This window comes from Ctenopharyngodon idella, chromosome 10, assembly GCF_019924925.1.
Source record: "Ctenopharyngodon idella isolate HZGC_01 chromosome 10, HZGC01, whole genome shotgun sequence".
NCBI classification, from domain to species: Eukaryota; Metazoa; Chordata; class Actinopteri; order Cypriniformes; family Xenocyprididae; genus Ctenopharyngodon; species Ctenopharyngodon idella.
The window spans coordinates 25,512,214-25,537,646 of NC_067229.1; the positions used below are offsets into that span (position 1 = coordinate 25,512,214).

Genomic DNA, 25,433 nt, shown 5'->3' on the forward strand with positions numbered 1-25,433 from the left:
TTCTATGTGGAGTCCTCATAAAACACAAAACCCCAACATGTGTGTGTGTGTGTGTGTGTGTGTGTGTGTGTGCGCGCGCGCGCGCACATAATGTATATATGGTAGGGCTGGGCGATTTTTCCGATTAGTTCGAATTTAATGTTTTGCCTCGATTTTATTATTTTTGAAATCGCGATTTTGAATAAAAATGTTAGCAAGCGTTACAATTAGACATGTTGACAATACAGCAATGATAACCGTATTAGGAGAAGAAAATGATCCGACCTCATGATGGCGCCGGCGCGCCTGATTAACCGCTCTCATGTGACGCTCTGTGAACGTAGAACCTCACTATTCTTAAGCGGCCGTTCATTCAGAAATGCGTTATTGCGTTATAAAAATGAGACGCTGGCGGTGGAATTAGAAAAAAAAGCAGAGTTATTAAATGCGAGTTGAGCTTTTTTTTTTAACTTGACCGCCATGTTTTTAGAATGCCGTTTCATGGGCGAGACGCTGCAGAAGACGCGAGACACAAGTGCAACACCTAAACATGTCCGCCAAACATAAAAAACTTGTAGAGCTGTTTGATATTTCATGTTTGCATGATGGTGGCAGGCTGAAAGCTGCTGTTGTTTTCTGTTTTTACAAAGCATTTGCTGTTAATAATAGCCTATTACTGGTGTTATTTATTGCTATTACTTTTTGGCTAAGAAATATTTAGCATTTTCTTATTTTATATTATTTCTGAGTATATAGAATGTGTTTAAGATAAGTTTGTACAACATTTGCCTTCATATTTCAGGCATATTTCTACAAAGATATTTAACAAATTGTTTTACATTTACACCATGTTGATCACTTCACGTGTGGTGCACTTGGAATGGAACTTTTAACCAGATTGTTAATGAAGAGAATGTTACTTAAATCATATTGTAGTTAAGTTTTTAAGTTGACTAGTTAAACAGTAAAAAATAAATAAATAAATAATAATATATGGGTAAATAACATAACTCCCAATTTTTTTGTCTATTAATTTGTCCAAAAATACATTGAAAAAGCTATTCATGCAATGATTTGAATATACCCTGTTTTAATTTCTGAATTAAAGTTAATTTTGATATTTTTGGTCGGCATAAAGTAAAAAATATCAAATGATACAAATATCCAAAATATCAGGTCATTTGACCTTTTTGTTAACTAGATTTTTGAAGGAATTTATCTTTTCTTTATTGTGGAAAAACTGAAAATACTTGTGTTGTAATTTGAGGAAGTAGCCTATTTCTTTAACTTCCTTAATTATTATAACCTTATTATTTGCATAATGGTATAATAACCTTATTATTTGCTTACATGCACGTGCTATCTTAGTTTATTTTAATTTAACCTTGATTTAACCGTTCTGGAATTTCATATTTTGATTTCTGTCTTTTTATCAGACAAACCAACTAAGAGGCTTGTATAAAATGAATTGAATTGAAAATGCCAAACGCCTGACCTTAAAGGGGTAATTCACTGCTGGCAAGATGGGTTTTAAATAAAACTTGGCAGTCTATTCAGTAGAAATGTGAAAACATTTTTTAAATCAGTGCTACATGACTAGAGAAAACAGAGAATAAGAGCTGTGGAGTTTGCCAAAAACTTGAACAACACCATTCACTTTTGATGTTGGTGCCGTCCCTCTGTTGATCTGACTGTCCGTGGGCGGGAATACATACATGTGCAAGTTTGATCTGTAGCTTTCACAAAAGCCCTGGAGCTTTTACTTATACCATACTACCAACATTGTAACAATACAAAGCTGGTTGAAAATGGGAAAACTTATCCTTTAAATGCAGATGAGATTAGAAGGCTGCAGTAAAGGGGAGGAGTTAAAAAGAGCTGTCAAGTTACACAACTCTCACTTCTTGTAATAGAGCAGCTCTCTACATTTTATTTTTTATTTATTTATTTTTTACCATTAAAGTGAACGCATTTACATGACATGACAGATGACATAATATCTAAACAGGAAAGGAATATTACAAAAGACCAGATATGCAAAGTGTTATTATTATATTATTATTAAAAACCTATAAATTGATAAAATATTAAAACAGTATTTCCAAGAAAATGCAAACATTTACTATGGAACGACCCATGAATATTTGAGCATGTGCTCTGTGTCATGAAAACTGTACATTTGACTCTGCAGTGTAATTACAGTCTAGTGTAGACCTTATCATTAATCATTAGTCAAGTCAAATTAAAAAAATACTCTTATGTCTATGATGCTTTAATGCATAATGCTTTACCACAGAACAAGTTTTAGTTTTGGACGATACAGCGAGATAAAAAGACACAAGTTATCCTCTGGATTTATATCTAGCTATATAGCAGTGACTCGGGCATACGTCTGAGCATTCATGGCAAAATTAAGAGATTTAAATATTGGTCAGATTTGTTCAAGGCTAGTAAGCGATTCTCAAAAAGTATTAATGACAATATGATGGGATGTTGAAGGTGAGAAGTCTGAAAAAGTCTGAAAAGTCTGATGCTTGGGCATAAGCTGGAAGAAAGTAATTAAAATATTTAGATAATGGTTGGTGTATTTGTTAGCCAGAGTGAACAATTACCATAAAACAATTAATTAAAATTTAAGACCGGTTGCCTTAAAGGGATAGTTCACCCAAAAAAGAAAATTCTGTCATCATTTACTCACCCTCAAGTAGTTCCAAACCTGTATGAATTTCTTTGTTCTGCTGAACACTTTAAGTGAAAATATCCAATGGTCAAAAATTGTGCACCAAATGATGCATTATACACTATGTACTTATGCACTATGTACTCAACCGTGTAGTGTATGAATTTGATAAGATTATAACAGTTTTTTCGGTTAATTAAGTGCATCATCTGGGTGTTTAAAGTGCACTTTTTCTTTTTGGAATTTTCGGTGTGACACTACTCGCACTATTTATACTACAAAATGGCATAGTATAGTGCATAAGTTTGCAAATTGGGACAAACAGTCTGAAGTGAGTTTAACAGTTTTCCAAATTTCATTAGCATTTCAATCATTTAAGCTACAGTATTGTCCTTAATATTAACCTGAATATTAATCCAAAAACCAAACAAAAACACTCACTGCTCTTGATTTATTTGATTTATTTTGTTCTGCAAAATCTTGAAGCAAAATCTTGAAGCAGTGTTTACTTAATTGAAAAATTAAGCTGTTGTACCACTCAGAGTAGGGTACAACGGGGCTAAAGGTGCCCCGGGGTAAAAGGCGTCTTTGATTTTATTTTCCTCTAAACCACTAGATGGCACAAAACTTTCTGTAACGCTTTCAAAAACTTCTGCTTTTCAAGATGTACATGGAAATTTGGCTGATCCTTGACGCAATTGTGGGCAGCAGCACAAAGTTGATTCTGTGCTAATTTGATCTAATATTTGATGTTTTTAAAAATGTTGTAGATTTAAGTAGCAAATGAGAATTGTAAAATTATTAAATATATTTTGAGACAAAGGTCTTGTTAATGATTTTCAGTTTTGTTCAAGGTAATTAAAGCAACAGTTTTTTAATAATGGAACAATATGTAAAAGTATGGTATTTTGGGTAAAAAAGGGCCCCTGCTGTTGGGGCAAAAGGCACAATAATTAACATGATAAACAGCTGACTGACTCTTCCATTTGTTGACATGACATGGTTAGATTTAAATGGTAAATATCATATATTAAGTTGGGTGTTCACCTTAGAAATAATCATCATATTTATAATGAAACCATCATATTTAAAATATTATATTAGTCATATAATATAATAAAATATGATTTATTGTTACTACTGTAAATCTATATTAAATTATTATGGGATCTCCTTCAAATGCTTTCAGAATCTTTGCTTAATAAAATATTTTTTTTTCTGTATTTTTAAAATATATTTTATATTAACATATTTTAATGACAGTATATTTATTGAACAAAAATGAATTATTTTATTTATCAGAATAAACAGAAAATAGTACAAACTTTGCTAAAGTGATTGTTTTGAACAAGTATTAACTTAGACATTATTAAAAACATATTATTTTAGCTATTTGTATCAATACTGTATGCCTTTTGTGGGTCTCCCTCGGTAGAAATTGCTTTCCGGGGGAAGAGAAATAGGAACGCGGGGGCACCGCAGTGCAACCGCAAAGGGCACTTTCACTTTCACAATCAAAGGGGCAGGGCCCCCCCATCCCCCGTGCACGCCACTGCTCTCGACACAAAGTCGTGAAAACATGTAGTTTAACCTCTTATCTAAAGGCATACATTATGGGGATATGAAATGTATTAAATAGTAGAAATGACCACTATCTGTATTCACTATCTATACCTTTTGATGTCCAACTTTTCTCAGATACCAATCTTGATGTGACAATGGACACTTTACATCATTTCTTCTTACTCTTGATGTTTATGCATTATGCAGTAGGTAAGCCATGTCACTAGTCATTTACTCCCAATTAACAGTTTCTTAATTGTTCTCTTGTGATACTCAATTTAGTGTTTTGTCCACACAGGTTCCAATAGTACCTGTGTAAAAATTCTTCCAGACTCCATCAGTAAGATTCCTGTTGAGGTGGGAAAAAACTTCACAGCGACATGTCACCTGCTGGAGGGATCTGGTTACACCTCAGATGACATTGAATGGCTTTTGAAAAACATCAGCATTGCAAAGCAGTATTACCATAAAATAAATGAAACGTCTGTCAGTGTTACTGTTAATGTCAGCAGTAACATGAACGGTTGGTTGGTTTGCCAAGCCAGCAGGAAGTCTTTGTCGTTCAAAAAACGCTGTACCTATGGAATCTTACTCGATGCAGGATGTGAGTATCTTCTCGCCACAATCACATCGTGTTACTTTCTAATTAAAGGCTGAAATTCTTCCACACACCAGCTGTTTTAGTTTTGTATATATTGTCCCCTAAATGGTGAAGGAAAAAAATATGAGATGAGAGGAAAAATTATATGTCAATGCTTTGAGTTCTTTGCAGGTGAACGCAAAGTTTCTTGGGGGAGTGCAAAACATTTACTAGAGAACCTCAAAAGCATTGGCATAGTTTTTCCTCCCATTTCATATTTTTTTACTTCACCATGTCCCCTTAGGGTCTCCATTGGATAAAAATGAAAATTTATTGACTTTGTTTCTTCAGTGAAACACAAAATATTGCAGTGTATTCTAAAATATTTGTGTCAGGAAAAGACAGACATTTCAGATGTTATAAGCTTCCCCTCTGCCTTAGATTTAAAATTTCATTAGTGTTCAAGTTCAATTTCAAATAAAGTATTTTTTCTTCTAAAACCATAATTGGTTATCTGATGTCATACCTGGCAAGACAATCTTGTAACTTCACACAGAAAGCTAATGTATGGCTTCAGAACATTTGGTTAATAATGACAATTTTCAGTTAGCCATTTGTTTATAAAAAAAAATGTAGGAGAAAAGCAGCCCTTCTGTTGTGGGAAATGCCAGAAATGTTTTTCTCTTTAAAATGTTCTCATATTTAAAAGTGAATGTATTATTTACCAAAGAGGCATTTCAACTTCAAGAAACTTCATTATGTATTCATTGATTTTCTGTTTATGACCTCCAGACCCTCCGTTGAAACCGGAGAATCTGACGTGCATTGCTATGCAGGAGGGCAAGGATATTTCCTCTGACTTAAAATGCAGTTGGGAATTCGAATCACGGGATCCGCTGCTCGACACCACTTACACCCTTTATGCTACAATATGTCTGTAAGAGTAGCTTTTGTGCCTGATAACACTGTATCAGTTTTTACACCTTTAAAACCTTTTTGGATTGTTTTTGGGTTTGTTTTTGTCAAATGACTCAAAATGAAAGACTAGAGTGTCATTTACTTCCTCTTCTTTGTCTTTTTATAGAGATAACTCAAAGTATTACGGCATATGTAATCAGCGTCTTGCAAAAACCTGCACCGTCAACCTGAGCACTTTTCCATTTGCCATGGATGTGAAAGTGTGGGTTGAAGTGAAGAACTTGCTGGGGTCAGTGCGGTCAGACGAACTTCTATGCAATGATGCTTTGAATTTTGGTATGATTTCGGCTTTTGCATTAGTAAAGAATTTATTTAACACTCCTTATGAATGCATAACTTCAACTATCTTCTGTTTCATACAACTGTTTTTTAGTGAAACCCAATCCACCATTGGATGTCCGAGTTCTCTCTGAAGTTAACTTCTCCACATCTCTCGTGGTTACTTGGAAACATCCCACTGACATTTTTAAACTCTCGTATGTCATCAGATACTGCCAAGTAGACTCTGATGTTTGGACCGAGGTACGAGAAAGCCAAACCAATTCAGGTTTTAAAATGGTCAGGACAAAAACTATGATTTTTTAATGTGAATAATGATTGTTAGTGAAACTTGATGTGATCTGATGCAGCCTATGTTCTTTTGTTTTGACCTATCAAACATTTTATTTTCCTCTACCAAAACATTTCATTATAGTCCAGTGGGGGTTTTCTTATTTCAACCAATGCAGTACAAGCCTGAATTATTTTAATCTTGCTTTGCATTTAGTCCTCACATCAAAAAAAGTCAGATCCTGTTTTATTAATGAATTTGATTCCTCTTTTAGGTGCCCGAGAGCTTCACCCAAGCGCGCACAGAGTCGTTTAGACTGCAGTCGCTGGAGCCTTACACTGAATATGTGGTACAGATGAGATGCATTCGAGAACACCGTCAAAGCTACTGGAGTGATTGGAGCGCTAATGCTACAGTTCGCACTGCAGAAGCTGGTATGACTTGTATTATTTCCAACTTCTTAGTAAAGAACGAAAAAGATCTTTGCAATATACTATTGGGGCATTAAATCACGTTTGGTCACTTTTATGTTACGTTTGCACGAGTGCGAACACAACCAGTAAGTTTTTATTTTTTATTTTATTCTTTATTTGACAGGGACAATGGACAATAAAAAAACTGCCCCAGAATTAGCTACAAAGCTAAATTTCATCTGCTGTCCCTGGGCAGGAGTAAACTAGGACTAAAGTATCAATATAAGAATATATAGACCTACAATAAAATCCCCCTATAAATACAAGACATACACAATAAAATACCCCCACAAATACAAAATATATGACATACAACCCATCACTTAACAGTATAAACTACAATAGAAAAAAAAAATTAGGGAATTAAAGTATGTGCAAACAGTTAGGCATGCAAAAACATGACATTAAAAAAAGCAGCTGAACTACTGTCAAGCTACTGAAATGCATATTTATGTGAGTAGCATAGCTGCTTAATTATTTCCCAGCATTTAGAAATGTTATTAAATGTGCATCTGCATTTATGTTCATCAGTCAATTTTTACACCATCTTATTTTCTCAGCACCAAAAAGCACACCAGATCTGTGGAGAGTCATCCAGCCCACTTCTGATAATAGAAAAGTCACATTAGTATGGAAGGTAAATTCCTTTTTTCACCTGGCAAGTGATAAAATATCATTAATAGTGTTTGTACAGGGTGGAAATTGCTTTTAGTGTATTATTCAGATGCTGTTTACAAGTTAAATATTAAATGTTTTAATATTGTTTCCTATTACAGCCTCCTGTGAAAGCTAATGGAGAAATATTTAAATATCACCTGAGAATCATTCAAGATGATAGAAATAATACTACTGAAACAGACGTTATTTATCAGAATTATTATTCGACGATGTTGCCACCAGGAAAAGTGGCCAATATTGAACTAACTGCAGTCAATTCAGCTGGAGGGTCTCCTAAAGCAACTTTATTCATTCCAAGATCACATCAAGGTATATTAAAGACTGCAGTATTTTTGATTAGTTATAAATTATAAAAAAGTCATACATTATTAAATTATGTAAAATATGTTATAAGTTATTATACATTCAACATTTTAACCCTTCTCTTGTCCTTAGGTTAGTTGTGCCCGCTTTTCAATAAAGAATATGCTGTAAATTCCACAGTGATTTTGGCATTTGGACCAGCCAAACCAACATACAAAATAAAAGCTACGATATATGAGATATACGCAGATAAACGAAATGTAAACAACACAGTGCTTGAAAAACTAGCCTAACAGATGTTAACAGATGGCCCAATGTTGGCTGACGGCCAACCGTCGGCTTGGTGTGTCCTGGCCTTAAAGGGGACCTATTATGCCCCATTTTACATGATGTAAAATAAGTCTCTGATATCCCCAGAGTGTGTATGTGAAGTTTTAGCTCAAAATACCCCACAGATAATTTTTTACAGCATGTTATAATTGCCACTTTTTGGGGTTGAGCAAAAACGTGCCGTTTTAGTGTGGGCCCTTTAAATGCAAATAAGCTGCTGCGCTCCGCCTAAGAGGGTGGAGCTTCAAGAGCTGATTCTCCGGTGTCAGGAGTCAGTCAGGACGCACTATAATGTCAGAAATTGCGAATATATGCTGCATGGAAATAGAACATAACTTATATTGTCGTCTTGTTTTTATCCACTATATTAGTACAAGCCTGTTGTACCGGACCCCGTTCGACTTTACCGATTAGTTTTATGACGTTTATTGTACTTCACACAAAAGATGAAGCGTCCGAAAATCACTGTAAGAGCTTATTAAAACACAGTGCAAGTGTGCATTAAAATATTATCCACAAACTCTCCCTTGCATTATCATCAACATACACAGCGAATTACACAGAAACACTCGTTAAAACTAACAGTAAACAAATATATAAAGACCTTATGCTTTTTCGGGTGGTGCTTAATAAACTTTATATCCGTAAATCAACTCAGATGAACTGTAATAAAGTGCTCTCACCTTCATTACTGCCGTATCCAGTATCACTCTGGAGACTGTAAGCTGCTTCACGAACAGTTTGTATTGATCCATCCTTGAGTAACAACTTTTTAGCTCAACCTCTGTTTTGTATTGTCCCTTTGTAATGACATTCGTTCACAAAGTCCGGTGTGAAATGATTTGCGCAGACAAACGAATTTCGGTAGAATTGAGGGAGCATTTTCTTCGAAAACAAAATTAATCCACCTCGTCTTCAGCGGCTCAGATTTAGGGAGTAAATGGAGAGAGCTATGTGGATTAATACATCCAGCTACAGAACACCTAAAACGCTTGGGAGACGTTCTCGTCAGTGCAGCAATGGCGGACTGTGTACAACTCGCTGTGAACTCGCTCAGGGCGGTTCTATGTTAAAACGGCAGTGTCTGTCAATATTCGTGGGCGGGGCCTGTGGCTAATGTGACGTCACACTGCCAGGAACCTGCAAACGGCTTGTTCTGAGACACTGCTTATGATTTATGGGGATTAAAAAAATAGGAGTGGGTGGTTGTGTACACACACTGCCAACACACATTTATATCCAAACACATGCAAAAGTGAATTTTGCATAATAGGTCCCATTTAAGATATACACTCTTCCTAAACAAAAAATTAAATTCCAAAAGAATTGAAGTTAACTTGGAAAAGTTAATGACTCAACGATTATAGATGGATGCAGTTCTTAGGACAGTGGAAGGGTTAAATATTCTAAGAATATATGTGCATATTTTATATAATATTATATTATATATAATATTTTGCTGTAGTACATTTCCAGACTTTCCTTTTGCCATTAATTGTAATAATCCAGTGAGATTTTTGTATGCACAAGGAGTCTGACAACATCCAGTTTGCTCCACACCGAGATCTGATCTCACCATCATCGAGTCTGTCTGTGATTACATGAAGAAACAGAAAAAAACGGAGACAAACTAAATCCAGAAGAACTGCAGCAACGTCTCCAAGATGCTTGAAGAACCTACCTCCAAAGCTACCTGAAAATCAATGCGCAAGAGTACCTAGGACGAAAGGGTGTTCACAACAAATACTGTATTGATTTAATTTAGTTAACTGAAAAATAAAATTTATTTATGACATTATTTGTGAAAGCATCCTCAGTTTACAGCATTTTCAACCCACACTTCAACCCACACTTTCACATCCATAGCAAATGGAAAAGTGCTCAGGTTGACGGTGCAGGTTTTTGCAAGACGCTGATTACAAGTGGCGTAATACATTTCACAGTGCCTAAAACTTTTCACAGTACTGTAGCTTTGGAGGTAGGATTCTTGAAGCGTCTTGGAGATATTGCTGCAGTTCTTCTGGATTTAGTCCGTCTCCATGTTTTCTGTTTCTTCATGTAATCACAGACAGACTCAATGGTGAGATCAGATCTCTGTGTGGAGTATACTGGCTGTTGACAGACTCCTTGTGCATACTAAAATCTCACTGGATTATTACAATTAATGGCCAAAGGAATGTTTGGAAATGTAAACTGATATTTCCTCCTGATACACTATAGCAAAAGATATAAAATAATTGGCTTAAAACCTTTTTTTTTTTTACAGTACAGTACTATATATATATATATAATATATTTATAATAACATGGTTAAAAACATGTCTATATACTGTCTATCCATCTCTCTATCTATTTAATAAAACTGCATAAATAAGAGAAAAGGAGCATGTGAAAGTGTGTGATGTGTGATGCACTTGTGATCCATCAGAGCTTCCTGGTGTGAGGAATGTAAGCTGGTCAGTGCGTGATAAAGAGCTGCAGGTGGAGTGGAGTGGAGTTTCTCCTAGCAGCGTTCCGCTGACTGAATACCTGGTGGAGTGGGTGAATGTGCAACAAAGAGATCTTAAGCCACACTGGCAGAGAGTTCCTCACAATGTCAACACCACCACACTAACTGGTACCAGCTTTATATTTTCTAAACCTTTACTGGCTAAAAAGCTGGCCCACATGGAATCTGTGCATATTTCTTTACATTTCGATTCACTGATTGTCTGTGGTACAGCTGCGGGATGAATTTAAAAATGCTAAATATGTTGACTTGAGCCATGCGTATTATTACATTTTTCAGTTTGTTCTATTTAAACAACATTAATTTAGTCCCTACATGGTTAGTTCACCCTAAAATGAAAAGAATGTCATTAATTAATCTCCCTCATGTTGTTCCAAACTCGTAAGACTTTCGTTCATCTTCAGAACATAAATGAAGATCTTTCTGATGAAATCTGACAGAGATGTCTGTCTCTCCAAAGTGTTCATTTCCAAGGCAGTAAATGAAGAGACAGACATCTTTTAGATTTCATCAGAAGATCTTCATTTGTGTTCCGAGGATGAACGAAAGTCTTAAGAGTTTGGAACGACATGAGGGTGAGTAATTAATGACATCATTTTCATTTTAGGGTGAACTAACCCTTTAAAATTGCAATTTTGTGTGTAGAAGTTGACATATAATATTGTCAGTAAACAACTTGCTTAGTACTTATTAGACCTGTTTCATCTTGTGTCTGTAGCATGTTTGTTTACAGTTATTACTGTTAACAACAGTGTTGTTGACTCACGAAGGGAAGTCACTGTTTCACACTGGGTTACTGGGTGTTATAAAAAATTCTAGAGCTGCACGATTCTGGATAAAGTGAGAATCACAATTTTTTTGTTTCAAACAGAGATCACAATTCTCCCACGATTCTAAACAGACAACTAAACAAAATAACATATAATTTGCTAGAGGTTCTGACAAAATGTTAATTGCTGCAGTCTTCCATTTTTGAATAAGAAAAAAAAACTCAATTTGAATAAATGATTCAATTACTTGTTTCATTACTGGATTAATCAGTATTTTTGAATGAATCTGGTGTAATGATGTAATTGATAAAATCATTATTTGAAGTGCCAAGTTACTTTCAAAAGGTGATTTGCTCTATTTTGATCGCTTCCGTAGACATCAGTGTTTTTGTCCGAACTATAAACTTTTATCCCAATACTGTGATAATATGAATATTTGTAACACAGAAATAATGATACTATCTGGTTGAAAAGACTGTTTGTGAAGCTGTTTCATGCCAAAACATGACAACTTTCTCTGGATCAGCGGCAGCCCCAACACAGATCTGAATGTTCTGCTATGATTTTTATGGACTTTTGTAGATTTCTATAGGTTTAATAGACAAAGGCGAAACGTTGAGATTGCGTAGGTGTTTGAATCGAGATTGCGAACTTTTAACGATTAATCATGCAGCTCTACAAAATTCTCAAACACATGAAAGATGTAGCTTTTTTGTTCATGAATCTTAACTGGTAACTTCCCAGACAGCAACATTGTATTGGCCCAGATCCGGCCCACATCTGGTACATGTGGGTTCCACACGGGCCAAATATGGGCTGGATCTGGGCAGACACTATGTTGCTGTCTGGGTTTTATGCATTCTTATGTTTGGTTGAATATCTGATGACATTCAGTCCAGAAGATATACACAAATACAGAAAATCAGTCAGGGCAAACTATTTTTCTCAGCACTCTTTAAGCTGAAGTTTTGCAGAAGAAACACTGCAAGTTCTGATTTTGAGTCTGCTCTTGGCTCAATGCCAAAAAATAAAAATATGTTTGTATAAAAATATTATAGCAGTGGCAAATTCACATGCATGCACAAACACACACACACACACACACAACTATATAAACATATATAGTAGAAATGTTTTTGAGAGCAATATAGCTGCCATTTAAGGTGACCAAAGTCTTTGTCCCTTTCCAAAGGTTTTGAAAAACTGGAGCGTTACAACATATCAGTGTATCCAATTTACAAGCATCATGTTCACGGCGTATTGCACATCCAAGCAGGAAGCCCAGTAACCAGAGCAGCCTACATTCAACAAGGATGTATGTATCTCAATTATGTCACAAATTTAAATTTCACTGTCAAAGTTAATGCAGTTTTCTCATAAAGAACACATTACTGAAGTACACCCTTATAACAGCTTTGTGGTGTTTTTTTTTTTTTTTTTTTTTTCTAGCTCCATTAGAGGGCCCTATTGTCACAGTTGATAACAAATCTAAGAAAAATAGTGTTGAGCTGACATGGGAGGAAATTCCACTGGACAGTCGGTGTGGATTCATCACCAAATACACCATATTTTATATGGCCGGGAACACTGAGCACTGGCAATGTATGTTCAACACATGATGGTTTTGTAAAGTGTGATGAAATGAGTGTGATGATTTCACAAGCAGATCTTTATCAAATGTTTTTGGAAGCTGTGACGGTGAATGCTGATGTCCGCTCACATGTACTGACTGAACTGGCCAGTGAGACTGATTATGTGGTGCGCATCATGGCGTCAACAGTAGCAGGTTCCAAAAATGGCTCTGACTTTCATTTCAAAACAATGAAATATGGTATGTCTTTTATTCTCATTTTTTAAATTTCTTATTAAATGCTTACTTATGCCAGACTTTTATTGTGATTTTATTGTGATTTTTATTGTGAACAAGAAACAAGCTTAAGCTACAAAAGGATGTGACATGCATTGTTGCTTTGATATGCATTTGTTTCTTGACTGTAGGCGATGGAGAGGTGGAGGTGATTGTAGTGGTGGTTTGCCTCAGCTTCCTGTTCCTCACTGTCTTTATCATAATGTTCTGTCTTCGGAAAAGAGAAGTGTGAGTCAGTTCTTTTCACCACTCAAAATGAAACGCAAAGCAAGACTTTAACTCACCAGTTCAGTTTGGAAACCCCTTGATGTGGACATGCTTAAACAAGATCGACTAATAGTGCCTAATTGCCTAAACTGTCTTTATAAACTATGCATCTATATATTATGCAATATAACAATACATACAGTTTAAATGAGAGCTATTATTTAAACATTTCTTTATTAAAGGTAAATGATGTTCCCATCATTACTGATGATGTCATTACTGACTCTGATATTGTTCCATGCATTTGACAAATATCTTTATGCAGCTTTTATTCCCTACAATGGCAGCTGTTAGTAATTCAAAAAGACAAAAGGCACCAAAAAGCACCATAAAGCTCGTCCATTTTATTCATTTTTTTATATTCCAAACCTTCTAGAGCAGGGGTTCCCAAACTTTTCAGCCCACGACCCCCAAAATATCGATGCCAGTGTCTAGCGACCCCCACTATCCTTGGAGGTGGTGAAAGTATACAAACGTTGTGCGCAATGGCGCCCACGCACTCTGTTTCACACATACTCTGTTTGCAGTGCGTATTTTTTTCTGTGCCCATATAAACGGATGCAGTCCGGCAGTGCGTTCCAGGAGCGGTGCGTCTGCAGCAGTGCAGCGATCATTTACGCACAGTCTATTTTTGCTGCGCTGCACCGCGCTGAATTAAAACGATAACGCATTGTTCGCATTAAAATAAACATGTATTGATGCAAAAAACTAGTAATTTCACCATAGATGCATATAAATTAAAGTCTCTGTTACACAATCAACACATGGCTTTTTTGCCTCGGGTAAAGCAAGGAAAATGGCACCTTACCTGGCATATAAGCCCCAGGTATACTTCACTTTCCACGCATCTTTCAAAGTATAGAGACAGAGCGACACGCGTCATAATCTGAAAACCACGCCCACCGCGGGGGAAAACAATCCAACTGTCTCCATTGACTTTGTATTGCGTGAGGCTGCCTCCTTGTCATTTCTGACTTATAACAAAAAACAGAATAATATCTAAAAGCTGCTATGTGACAGGGTGTACAGAAAGGGGAAGGAAAATCGAAAGGTTGATGGCTTTTTTTATTTGCATGGTTTTTGTTTTTTTTAATTCAACTACTATTTTTTAGTATTTTGTTACAATTATTCATAAAATATGCTATTTCTAATCGTTACAATTTGTTTATTTTTTTTTATTTCTGGAAATCATCTCGCGACCCCCACTTTGGAAACCACTGTTCTAGAGTCATGTTACCTATGTGGTGAAACCACATTAAAGTTGTTATTCACTGATAATCTTCTCTGGCACAGCTTGAAATTCTCAGTCTGTATATAGTTATAGTTTGTATATATTTGAATAAGGCATGTCAAACCACGTCAGGTGTGCACCAGGTTTGAAGTTAATGATGCCATACATGGTTGATTTACTGTATGTGTCTTGTAACGGATCCCAATGCACCCAAATTTATATGTGCATATTCAAATAGCTTGAATGAGAGTTGAGAGTTATGCCGTAGAGGTATATTTTAGTGCAAGTGTCCTGCAAAGTACTTTATGATACCCCCCCAAAAAACAAAACAAAAAAAAACCTAAACACTAGTCTAATGATATGCTCTTTAGGTAACTTGCACCAAATAAAAAGCAAATTAAAATCATGATGACATTTATGACATTGCTTATAAATCACTCCAAATATATTGTGAATATTGGATATATCACCGAGCCCTACTTATAACAGAAGTAAATGGTGCTGTGTGGTGTTGAATATCATTATTTTCTTCTCTCTGTTCAGGATTAAGCAGCTGTTGTGGCCTCAGGTCCCAGACCCATCTGACAGCTCTATTGCCCACTGGTCACCTGATTTCCCTGTAAAGGTCAGTGAGCTATAAAGCATCAAAATTACTTATGGGTGAATCTCAGAAAACATGGCCAGAAAAGAAAATATATATTGCATATGAAAAATGAAACCTTTTTAAGACCATAAAGTTTCAGTTTCATTATGAAATTGTCCTGACAGCTTAAGCAATCAAATTGTCTGTAATGTTGTACTTTACTGAAACACTTTAGGCATTAATATGTATTATATCTGTAATGTATTATGTGTGTAATTGATGGTACGACTCAAAAGACTTTGCTCCTTACCAAGTTCTCACTCAGAACTGTTCATACTTGGGCTCCGAGTTAAAAATACAGTGTAAATGTAAATAAAAATGTCATGTGTCATATGACATATGCATATGTACCCCGTTAAATAGTATGTGTAATATACGGTGACCGGAAAGAGACTCTGTTCGGTTTACATTCTTTTGTCGTGGCCACGACATATTAACTCAAGGGAGCGTGATATGTCTTGGCCACAAAATACCTCGGTTACGATTGTAACACTGTGTCCCTGAGAAGGAAATGAGGTGATATGTCTGATGATGAGGCTATAAGAACGCCTCTGAAGCACATGTGTATTCACTCAGTGGTAGAACGTCATCCCATGACGGATGACGTCGTAACCAGGAAGATATAAAGAACACTCAGACCAAACATCGTCAGCTTCTGATTGGCTGAAGTAAGTTGCTCACAGGCATGCAGGGCGTATGGCATGGCAATGCAGATCTTGTTCCCTTCTCAGGTTACCAGGTTACCATTTATGGCACTGGGCACCTCTATGTATGTAAGAGTCAAGTGCTCTGACAAACAAACTGAAAATGGTTTGCTTCAAGACCTCGACACCTTGGTGTGGCCAATCAATATTTAATTGTTGCTAACGCCATGAGTCACAACCTCCACCAACTCCTTATAAACCGGGGAGGGAGGTGGTGAGTCCTTGATCATCCCTGCCTCGATGCTGAGCACATCCACCTCCTCAGAGCTGGATAGCGTCAGTGCAGGGCCTTCCCTTAGGGCAGAAGAAACCGCAGAACATGCTTCCGGTTTCCAAATGAAAGCACTGGGTCCAGCGGGTGAGAGCTAAGAAAGGACAGAGCCTGTCTCAGACTCCTTCGCCAGATCCATCTGCGAACCGCACAATCTAAGCCACCACTCTGCCATGGCAGAAACGGGGTCTGAACTACTAGGAGTGCGTGCCTGGCCGCTCTCCTCAAAGACAGGCAGAAGCAGAGCAGCCAGCCTCCTCAAGATCTCACTGTGCATGGTCCACTCCCAGGCAGACCACACAAAGATTGTGTGTATCCCCTCCCGTAATTAAACTAGGGCACACAAAATCTAAACTGCTGCATACTAAAGTTTATAAGTTCCTATGGAACAAACAAACACCAAGACAGTTACACAGAGTACTTTCTGAAGGCTCAGAAGCTGACGATGTTTGGCCAGGGTGTCATTGATGATGTTCCACCAATAAGTGATTACACGTGCTTCAGATGCAATCACGCAGAGGCGTTCCTATAGTGCCATCATCATGAGAGTAGAGTTTCCTCGAAAGGGAGTCATTTTGTTGAGGTAACAACATCCTTATGACATTTATTTATGATCATTTCTGATAATCCCAAGTTGCTGTTGTCCGGCAGGTATGTTTATGCATTAAACTTGTGGCCACGAGAAAAGGATGTCAACTTCTCAACATAGGATCTTGAGTTAATATGTTGTGGCCAAGACAAAACTGAAAAGTGTTTCCCTTCCCAGTCACTGAAGTAATGCGCCATCTGGCGGTGCTGTCTTTAACTACAAAATCAGCAGAATATGAGTATGTTAATGTTGCCAAAAAGAGTTTGAAGAAGTCTTTTTTGAAGAAGCTGACATGGCAGACCGAAAACAATCAGGTTTCATTAAAAATATCTTCATTTGTGTTTCAAAGATGAACAAATGTTTGATGGGTTTGAAACATCATGTGAGTGAGTGAATTATTTTAATTTTGGGGTGAACCATTATTTTAAGGCAATAAATGCTATAAGAATTGTTTTTCAAACGTTGCCTATAACTGTAAATTAGAAAGACAGTTTTAAATCACTAAATTATAGATAATATAAAAACAAAAGCAATCTAGATGTTAACATATCACCTGTAGTGTAGGAACACACATTCACTCCTCTAAAAACAGTATGACTGTCATTAATTTTTCCTGTAAATGTAGGCTCTATTTTTTTAAAGATCCCATTACAGTTACTTTTTTTTATCAGGTAAATTTTATGATACATGAAAATGCATTTCTATTTTTAATATAAATATAATAAGCTTGAATCGAAAATTTAAAAGAGCATTTAAAAAAATGACAAGCATGAATCAAAACTTTAAACACATTAAAAATTATATTGCACAAATCTTTAACTTGTGTTTGTGTTCTTAAAAGTTGTTTTCCTTGTTTTTATTACTCTGTACTTTGTGCTCTCTTACATTTTCTGGTCATATTTTACTCTTTTGTGCGCTTGTGCTGTTTTTCTCTTTGCTTTACTTTCCACGTTCTGCTCTTGCTTTTCCAAATGTTGCGGTGTGAGTTTCATGTAAATTAGGGCGGGCTTACTAGTATTGGTCCACTAGTTCTCGATTGACAGTTCCTCCTCTAGCCAATCAATCGAAGACAGGGAGATGACATCACTTCAATGCGACTCATGGCTACTGATGCTCACGCTCATACAGGAGAAATAACAGTTTAATTTGAAACTTTACATAGACTTTCAAGCTGTAAAGTTATTTGAACTATGGACAAATAATTCCTCTTTTTGAGATAGATGAGATACTCTTTTTAATGTGCACTCTTGTTATGATTGTTAATCTTTATGTTTATAATATATGGTATTTGGTGTTAAAATATTACTTGGCTCATAATGCTAATATGCTAAGGCTACTGTAGCTAATATACTTCTTAATTGTTGTTGTTAAATGATCATAGGTAACCTGGTAAATTCTAAAACTGAATGTAGGTGGATTTGACATGCAGTGATTTATTCACACGCTTACTGTGTTTATTTACATAACTACATAATTGCACAATACTATAAGATTAATGTTTTAAATACAGCTTTAAAAACAAAATTATAGATCAGGGATAGGCAACATCAGTTCTGGAGTGCCGCTGTCCTGCAGAGTTTAGCTCTAACCCAGATAAAAAATTTAAAAAACTCACCCGTCTATAGTATTAATAATCCTGAAGACACTGACTAGCTGCTTAAGGTGTGTTTGATTAGGGTTGAAGCTAAACTCTGCACTCCAGGGGCCTCATTTATAAAGCGTGCGTATGCACAGATTTGATCTTAGAGTGTGCGTACGCTTAAATCCACGCCAACGCTCATATTTATAAAAATGGTCTTTGACATGGAAAAGTGCTTAAAGCCACGTCAGGGTCTGAGCAGACGTATACACTTTTCATTGTCAGATTACTGCAGGTTTTTGGAAATCTAAGCTATTCTTGCTGCTCGCTAAGGATTTGGACGATGACTGTTGATCTTTTATATGTAAATGACATTAATTAGGTGTTGTTTAAAACACGGAGAACTAAAACCATTCAGCTGCGCGCAAGTTCAAGATCATTTGCGATTTATAGACTTCACATCTGAAAGAGAAGCGTACGCTTGTTTTCTGTGTGTACGTTTATTCTATGAATTACACGTACGCACATCTGAGAAAAAATTTAGGACGTTTCTGCGCAACATTTTATAAATGAGGCCCCAGGACCGACATGCCCATCCATGTTATAGAAATATGAATTTAAATGGCCAGTAGGTGACGGCAAGGTACTGTCTTTACGAGGGAGTCATCCATTCAAACGTCTTGTTCAAATGGGAATTTATTAACGAAACACTGTGTTGCTCAGAGAACGACGCTGTTCTGCTGTGGCTTTATGTGATACTCCTTTCATCAAAATAGTGCAAAAACACACTCAAAATTAACTTATTGCTATATTGATTTATGCAACTGCTCAATAAACATTTGCAGTCGCTCTAATATTGGGAAAAACACTCTTGCTGGTGTAATAGGCTATTGCTTAACTTTATAATTTTATAATCTCAGTGCTAAAATGTTATAAAATTCATAAACCAACACCCTTGTCAATGACATACTGTACATGGAAGACAAAATCTATAAATCTGTTTACAGGAAAACAATACATGACAAAATATGCAGGCAGTTTACAGTTACAAGCAATATACAATGATCTAAACAATTGCGATGACATATCTTACTTTAACTGTAATTCACGAGCAAATATATTAGTAAGGTAGGGTTCATATGTTATATTCACTTGTGCAAAAGACAGGAATTGAAGAGGCAACAAGCAAGCATATTATTAGGGCCCGAGCACCGATTTTGTGAGGACCCTATTGGGATTGCTCCGTTTATTATTATTCCGCTTCTTCTTCTTTTTCTCCCAAATGAATCGCATTTTTGAGGGCCTAAACGTGCGGGAAAAATCATGAAACTTTGCACACGTGTCAGAAGTGGTGAAAATTTACATCTGTATGGGTCTCAGAATTAGGCAAAATGGCTCGATAGCGCCACCTACAAAATTAAGTGCCCCTCGCACCACGTTTCACGTACAGGTATGAAATATGTAACAGCCCAATCCCTACAAAAAAGTCTCCTGGTGCAAAATCTGAAAACCAACAGGAAGTAAGATATTTTGGATTTTGTCTGCAAAATTTTTGCACTTTTTGCCATTTCCAGACATTGTACTTTAACGAACTCCTCCTAGAGCTTTAATCAGATTAACATCATATTTGGTCAGTCTAATCTAAAGGCCTTTGCGACGTTAAATTGCGAAGATCTAGAGTTTTTGCTGAAGGTCATGTCCGTGGCGGCCTGACAAAATTTGATGTTTCGCCATGAAACAGGAAGTTGATGCAACTCGGGTATACAAAGTCGGATCTGCCCCAAACTTCACATGATTTATTAGAGTCCTGGCCTGAAGACATCGACATGCCAATATTCAGTTACAATCATAGCACCACCTGCGGGCAACAGGAAATTACATGTTTTACACTGTGATTAACTCCTCACAAAGATTTAACCAGAACAACATCATATATGGTCAGTCTAATCTTAAGGCCTTAGGGATGATAAATTGCATAGATCTAGAGTTTTCGCTGAAGGGCGTGTTCTTGGCGGCCTGATAAATTCTGATGTTTCGCCATGAAAGAGGAAGCTGTTGTCCTGGCCTAAAGACATCTATATGCCAATATTCAGTTAGTCATAGCGCCACCTGCTGGCAACAGGAAATGGCATGCTTTACACTGTAATTCACTCCCAGAAACACATTTCAATATGCCACGAAGCGCCAAACATACTAGAAACATGGTAAATCATGCAACACTTGGCTAACTGCTAATGTATGCAATTAACGCCACGAAACAGGAAGTTGTTGTAACTCAGGCATACAATGTCTGATCTGCTCCAAACTTCACGTTTGATAATAGTCCTGGCCTATAATAAGTCACTCACAAATCTTATGATAGTTCCATAATCTCCATTCACTTTTCACACAATATTAGTTGTTTTCATGCCTTTTGCACAACATTGCACCATTTCATGCTTTTCATCTTCAGAAAGATCTTTCTTCCTCCCCATATTGCATGAGAACTGCGACTTGCTTAATAATGTGGAACAACATCTTTAAGTAGGGTTTCCATTTACCTAAGTAGGCCTGGCAAACTATTTAACAAACCTGTCTGAGATTGATACCAGTTATCTAAAAAGATCCGGGGAAATAAAACAAACAAACACTTTCTTTGAATAACTAAAATCTGAATGTTTATTGTACTGAAATCCCATTGATACGTCACTTGCATAATAATTTGGAACATAGTGTAAATGCGTTTTTCAATACTGTAAGTGATGTTACTGACAGTGCTTGTATTCAACTAAAACACAAATAATTTATCACCCTCATTTGGTCCGGCAAAATAGAACAGTAACTGCCCTGGTTTGGGGGCACAAACACCCGTCTCACCACTGATTCTACATTTTCTGTCTGTCTGGTACTGTATTCAGCTCTGTATTGATCACATTACGAAGTGCTGAAAGAACTTTGATGGGTGCTTAATCTTGCCACTTTATATCAGTTCAGTTGATTCAAGAAAATGTTTTTTTGAACAAATCAAGCCCCATGCTGGTGGGAAAGTCATATATATATATATGCAGATTTATTTTGCTTTGTCTTGTTATTTGGCATGGGATTTAATTGGGTGGCGTGTGAAAGAGCCCGAAAGCATGTTTCTCATGTCAAATGCTTGAGAGTTGACCTGGCATGTACATGTTCAGTTTTGTGAGATTCACCCTTATATAAAGGTTGTCCCTAAACAATGTATATTGTAACACAAATAATGGCATACTGCTAAAAAGTGCATTTTTGGTGTGTTGGGGCATACACTGGTACACAAAGGTAACACCTTGTAAACCTCTCAACAGGCCAATATGCCCAAAGAAGACGTTAGCGTGGTGGAAGTGGACATGTTTGATGGAAAGTCTTTGTGTGAGGAAGACAAAGCTGTGCTGCCGCTAAAGAAGGACAAGTATCTCTCTGAGGAGCACAGCAGTGGCATTGGAGGCTCGTCCTGCATGTCATCCCCCCGCCACAGCGTGTCCGACAGCGACGAGAGTGACTCGGGCCAGACCACGGCCAGTACCGTGCAGTACTCCTCGGTGGTGGCAAGTGGGTACAAGGGCCAAACGCCCAACCATCAGCCTCCTGTGTTTGCACGCTCTGAGTCAACCCAGCCGCTTCTGGACTGCGAGGAACATCCAGACCTTCTCAACGAGAGCGGCGGCCACTCAAGAAACTCTTACTTTAGACGAGGCAGAGAACTTGAGCCGGGTGTCCTCACTCAGGAATGCGATGAGCTGAATGGAAGCTCTCTTACTTTCTGTCCAGTGCAGGAGGAAGAGATGTCTCCCGTAGTAGAGGATCCGCCTGCCTCCACCGTATGTTACATGCCGCAGCAGAACGGCTATCGACCTCAGTAAAGCAAAACATTCTTAATGACTCTGGTGCTTTGGAGACGGCCCTAAGCTATTAAGTGTCACCTTTTCATCATAAACTTTTATTTTAATGGGATTTGTTGGTGAACTTTCACATTTTAATGGGATTGCAAGCTTGCGCCAGACGTGTATGGTAACACTAGACTGCTCCCCAATGAAGCTGTCTGCACTTCAAAATATCACACTGCCATGTGCCTTCCGTGGACGAATGGTCATTGCTATTTGCTGCTTCGTTGTCTAACTGAAATGAAATGTTACGTTTTTTTTGAACCACATGTATACTTAGTTGTAGCATTGCATTAAATTGTTTTGCTATAAATTAGTCCGTTTTTATACCAATAGATTTCCGTTTTCATTTTACTGTTACTGACAAGGTGATTGCAGCTGTAACGCTTCCAGTGCACACAGCCTCAAGTTGCTATGTAATGTTGCCTGCTTCCAATATAGACAGTGTTGTTTATAAAATAATGAACACTTTGTGCCATGGTGCATTGTATTATTGACATGTATTATTGATTATGGTATTGCGAATATTCATATTTTTAACAACATGCAACAGAATGTTAATCCTAGCTTGAGTTAACCTTGCTTTCAACTCAATAAAACTAACACTACATTGAAATTTCAGTTATTAAATACAAATAGTCCATTGTATGCCTTATCAAATGTATCCATTTATCTCTGTGTGATTTATGTGTTTATATCATTGCATCACATGTATATGTATCACTGATACTAGGTTAAATAAAGACTTAATTCAAATGTTTTGTTGTCTTATGGTTCACTGGTGGTACTAAACAATCACTTCTATCTACTATCTTTAGACACCTTTACTTCCATCTCAGACTTTGCTTACACCTTCAGTCTATGGATATTGCTTGGATGCATTTCCATGGTAACAGCAGCTTTTTGATTTGAATTTTGATTGGTGAGTCCCGCTTCAGGATTGTGGGTAATGTAGTACTTTACCTGTAATATGGCAAGGTTATAAGTTTGTAATTTTAGCCTTAAGAAACTCTGTTATAAGCAATGAGAAATTAAACCATTGGAAAGCTAATTTGCATGATTTGAATATACACTGATTAGTCGACGAAACCTACAGTAAATTTAGTAGACTAAAATCTAATTTAGTTAAATTGTAATGCATTAAGTAATCATTTATCTAAACACTGATATACATCTGATATTCTCCAAACTGTGTATGTTCACTTAAGACAACCAGCTGTATTTTACTCGCCAAAGCGGACGGTTTTTGACCATTCAAGTGCAAAAAGACACGAAAGAGCTCAATTCAGTGTTTTTCAGGGATTGACACACTTATCATTGAGGTACCATTAAAGTTTTTGTTTAAAATTTTGATTAGATTTGATTTTTAGTTTTTCTGCTTTCATTGTAATTTTAGTTTTTGTGTTTATGTCTTTTAGTTTTTGCTTTTAAATGTCTATATAGTTTTTTTTTTATTTGTGTTTTAGTTATTTTAATCAGGGTAAGCTAAAGCTTGGAAACTAGATGAAATAAAATAAATTTACATTTTTTACATATTTATTTTTTTATTTCAGTTAACGTGTATTTTAAGTAATGAAGATTTTTTTTTTATGGTTTTAGGTTTAGTTAACTATAATAACCCTTATACCTGTAAAATATATAGAATAATGTGTCAAATAATGTTCTTAGTCTTTCTTTCCTCTGACAGAAGATACAGTAGTTTACTACGAATTAAATAGAAATTAAATTAAATGCAGTTTATTGTGTAAACAAAACAACAATAATGACCAGGAAAAAATCATTATAAACCATCCTGAAATACACTGTGACTCTTATTCTGAAATGTGTGCAGTCTGCACTGTAGCAGGCTGCTCATTTAAGTTCAGGTGAGGGATAAAATGTGCATTCTTACAACCGTTTAAAACATTTTACCATATAAACATTGTGTAGTAAACATTGTCATAATTCATCAACATTAGTTTATAAGCAATCGCATGGCATAAATGTGCGCTATTCATTGATTGCGCAGCAGTCTGAAGTGCTGCTGGGCGAGCCTGTAGAGCGCGCAACAGCGCCGCTTTTTCCCGCGGTACGCTTCAAATGTGCTGTACTACGGACAGCAGTCCTGCCTGAATATCTTGCCAAATCGCCCCTCTCTATCATTTTTGTTTCGTTTTTATTCGTTGACGAAAATTAGAGTAGATTTTAGTCATAGTTTTAGTCATTCAAAACGCATTTTTATTTAGTCATCGCCTCGTTTTCGTCCGTGAAAAAATGTCGTTGACGAAAATTATGACGAAAATTTTCGTCAAAGAAATTAACACTGCACTGAGCACAAAATGAAGCTTCTGCCATGGCCATCCCAGTCCACTGACCTGAGTGAACTGAAGAGAAGCACCAACATGGAGCTGGGAATCTGAAGGATCTCTAGAGAGATTCTGTAAGAATGGTCTCTGATCTCTTGTCAAGTGTTCTCCAAACTCATCAGGCATTATAGAAGAAGACTGTTCTTGGGAAAAAGGACGTTGCAGTAATTGGGTGCCAATGATTGTGGACAACATGAACTAGAGAAAAACATTTCATAATGAGACACCCCCCCCACACACACACACACTTTCCATTGTTTCCAGCTCAATCTGGGGGCCATGAAATTTTTGTGGAAATGATAAAAAAAAGTAAGCCAGTGAGTGCTGGCTGGCGACTTTTAGAAAAAAAAATTCTGGCGGGGAATGAGACAGGCTTTCCCTGTCACCTTCCGTCTTCACGAAATGCGCAGAGGCTGTCCTTGTCCCATTACGGGAAAAGGGCTTTTGAATACTGAATAGCTGATATTGGCTCGCTTGCGAGATCACGTGTTTTCACAGGGAGAAGAGCCATCTCTTTTCTCGGTATGGAGTTGGACTGAGTGCACCCAGTCAGTGCTATGCTGTCTGAACTCATTCAGGGGAGTAATGGCAGTCTCAATTTTAAAGGCTCCTGGGGCATATGGCATCAATAGCCGCAGTCACGCTGATGTGGTT

The 25,433-nt window shown here is 36.8% G+C and overlaps 1 protein-coding gene across 7 annotated transcripts in view; it reads left to right on the forward strand.

Moving 5' to 3' along the window:
- Positions 1-23,190, forward strand: part of il6st (interleukin 6 cytokine family signal transduce) — a 43,436-nt gene extending 20,246 nt beyond the window's left edge. For 2 of the 7 annotated variants that reach the window (XM_051908724.1, XM_051908722.1), the window contains exons 2-16: positions 4,358-4,432; positions 4,521-4,826; positions 5,595-5,739; positions 5,887-6,056; positions 6,154-6,302; positions 6,605-6,764; positions 7,364-7,440; positions 7,580-7,790; positions 10,543-10,731; positions 12,586-12,708; positions 12,843-12,995; positions 13,084-13,224; positions 13,392-13,488; positions 15,302-15,383; positions 21,859-23,190. In XM_051908724.1, coding sequence (XP_051764684.1) covers positions 4,378-4,432; positions 4,521-4,826; positions 5,595-5,739; positions 5,887-6,056; positions 6,154-6,302; positions 6,605-6,764; positions 7,364-7,440; positions 7,580-7,790; positions 10,543-10,731; positions 12,586-12,708; positions 12,843-12,995; positions 13,084-13,224; positions 13,392-13,488; positions 15,302-15,383; positions 21,859-22,413 — 2,613 coding nt within the window. In that variant the 5' untranslated portion in view covers positions 4,358-4,377 and the 3' untranslated portion in view covers positions 22,414-23,190. The remainder of the gene's footprint in view (positions 1-4,357; positions 4,433-4,520; positions 4,827-5,594; positions 5,740-5,886; positions 6,057-6,153; positions 6,303-6,604; positions 6,765-7,363; positions 7,441-7,579; positions 7,791-10,542; positions 10,732-12,585; positions 12,709-12,842; positions 12,996-13,083; positions 13,225-13,391; positions 13,489-15,301; positions 15,384-21,858) is intronic. The other 5 variants (XM_051908725.1, XM_051908726.1, XM_051908727.1 and 2 more) reach the window with 5 other exon arrangements.
- The last annotated feature ends 2,243 nt before the right edge of the window (positions 23,191-25,433 follow it).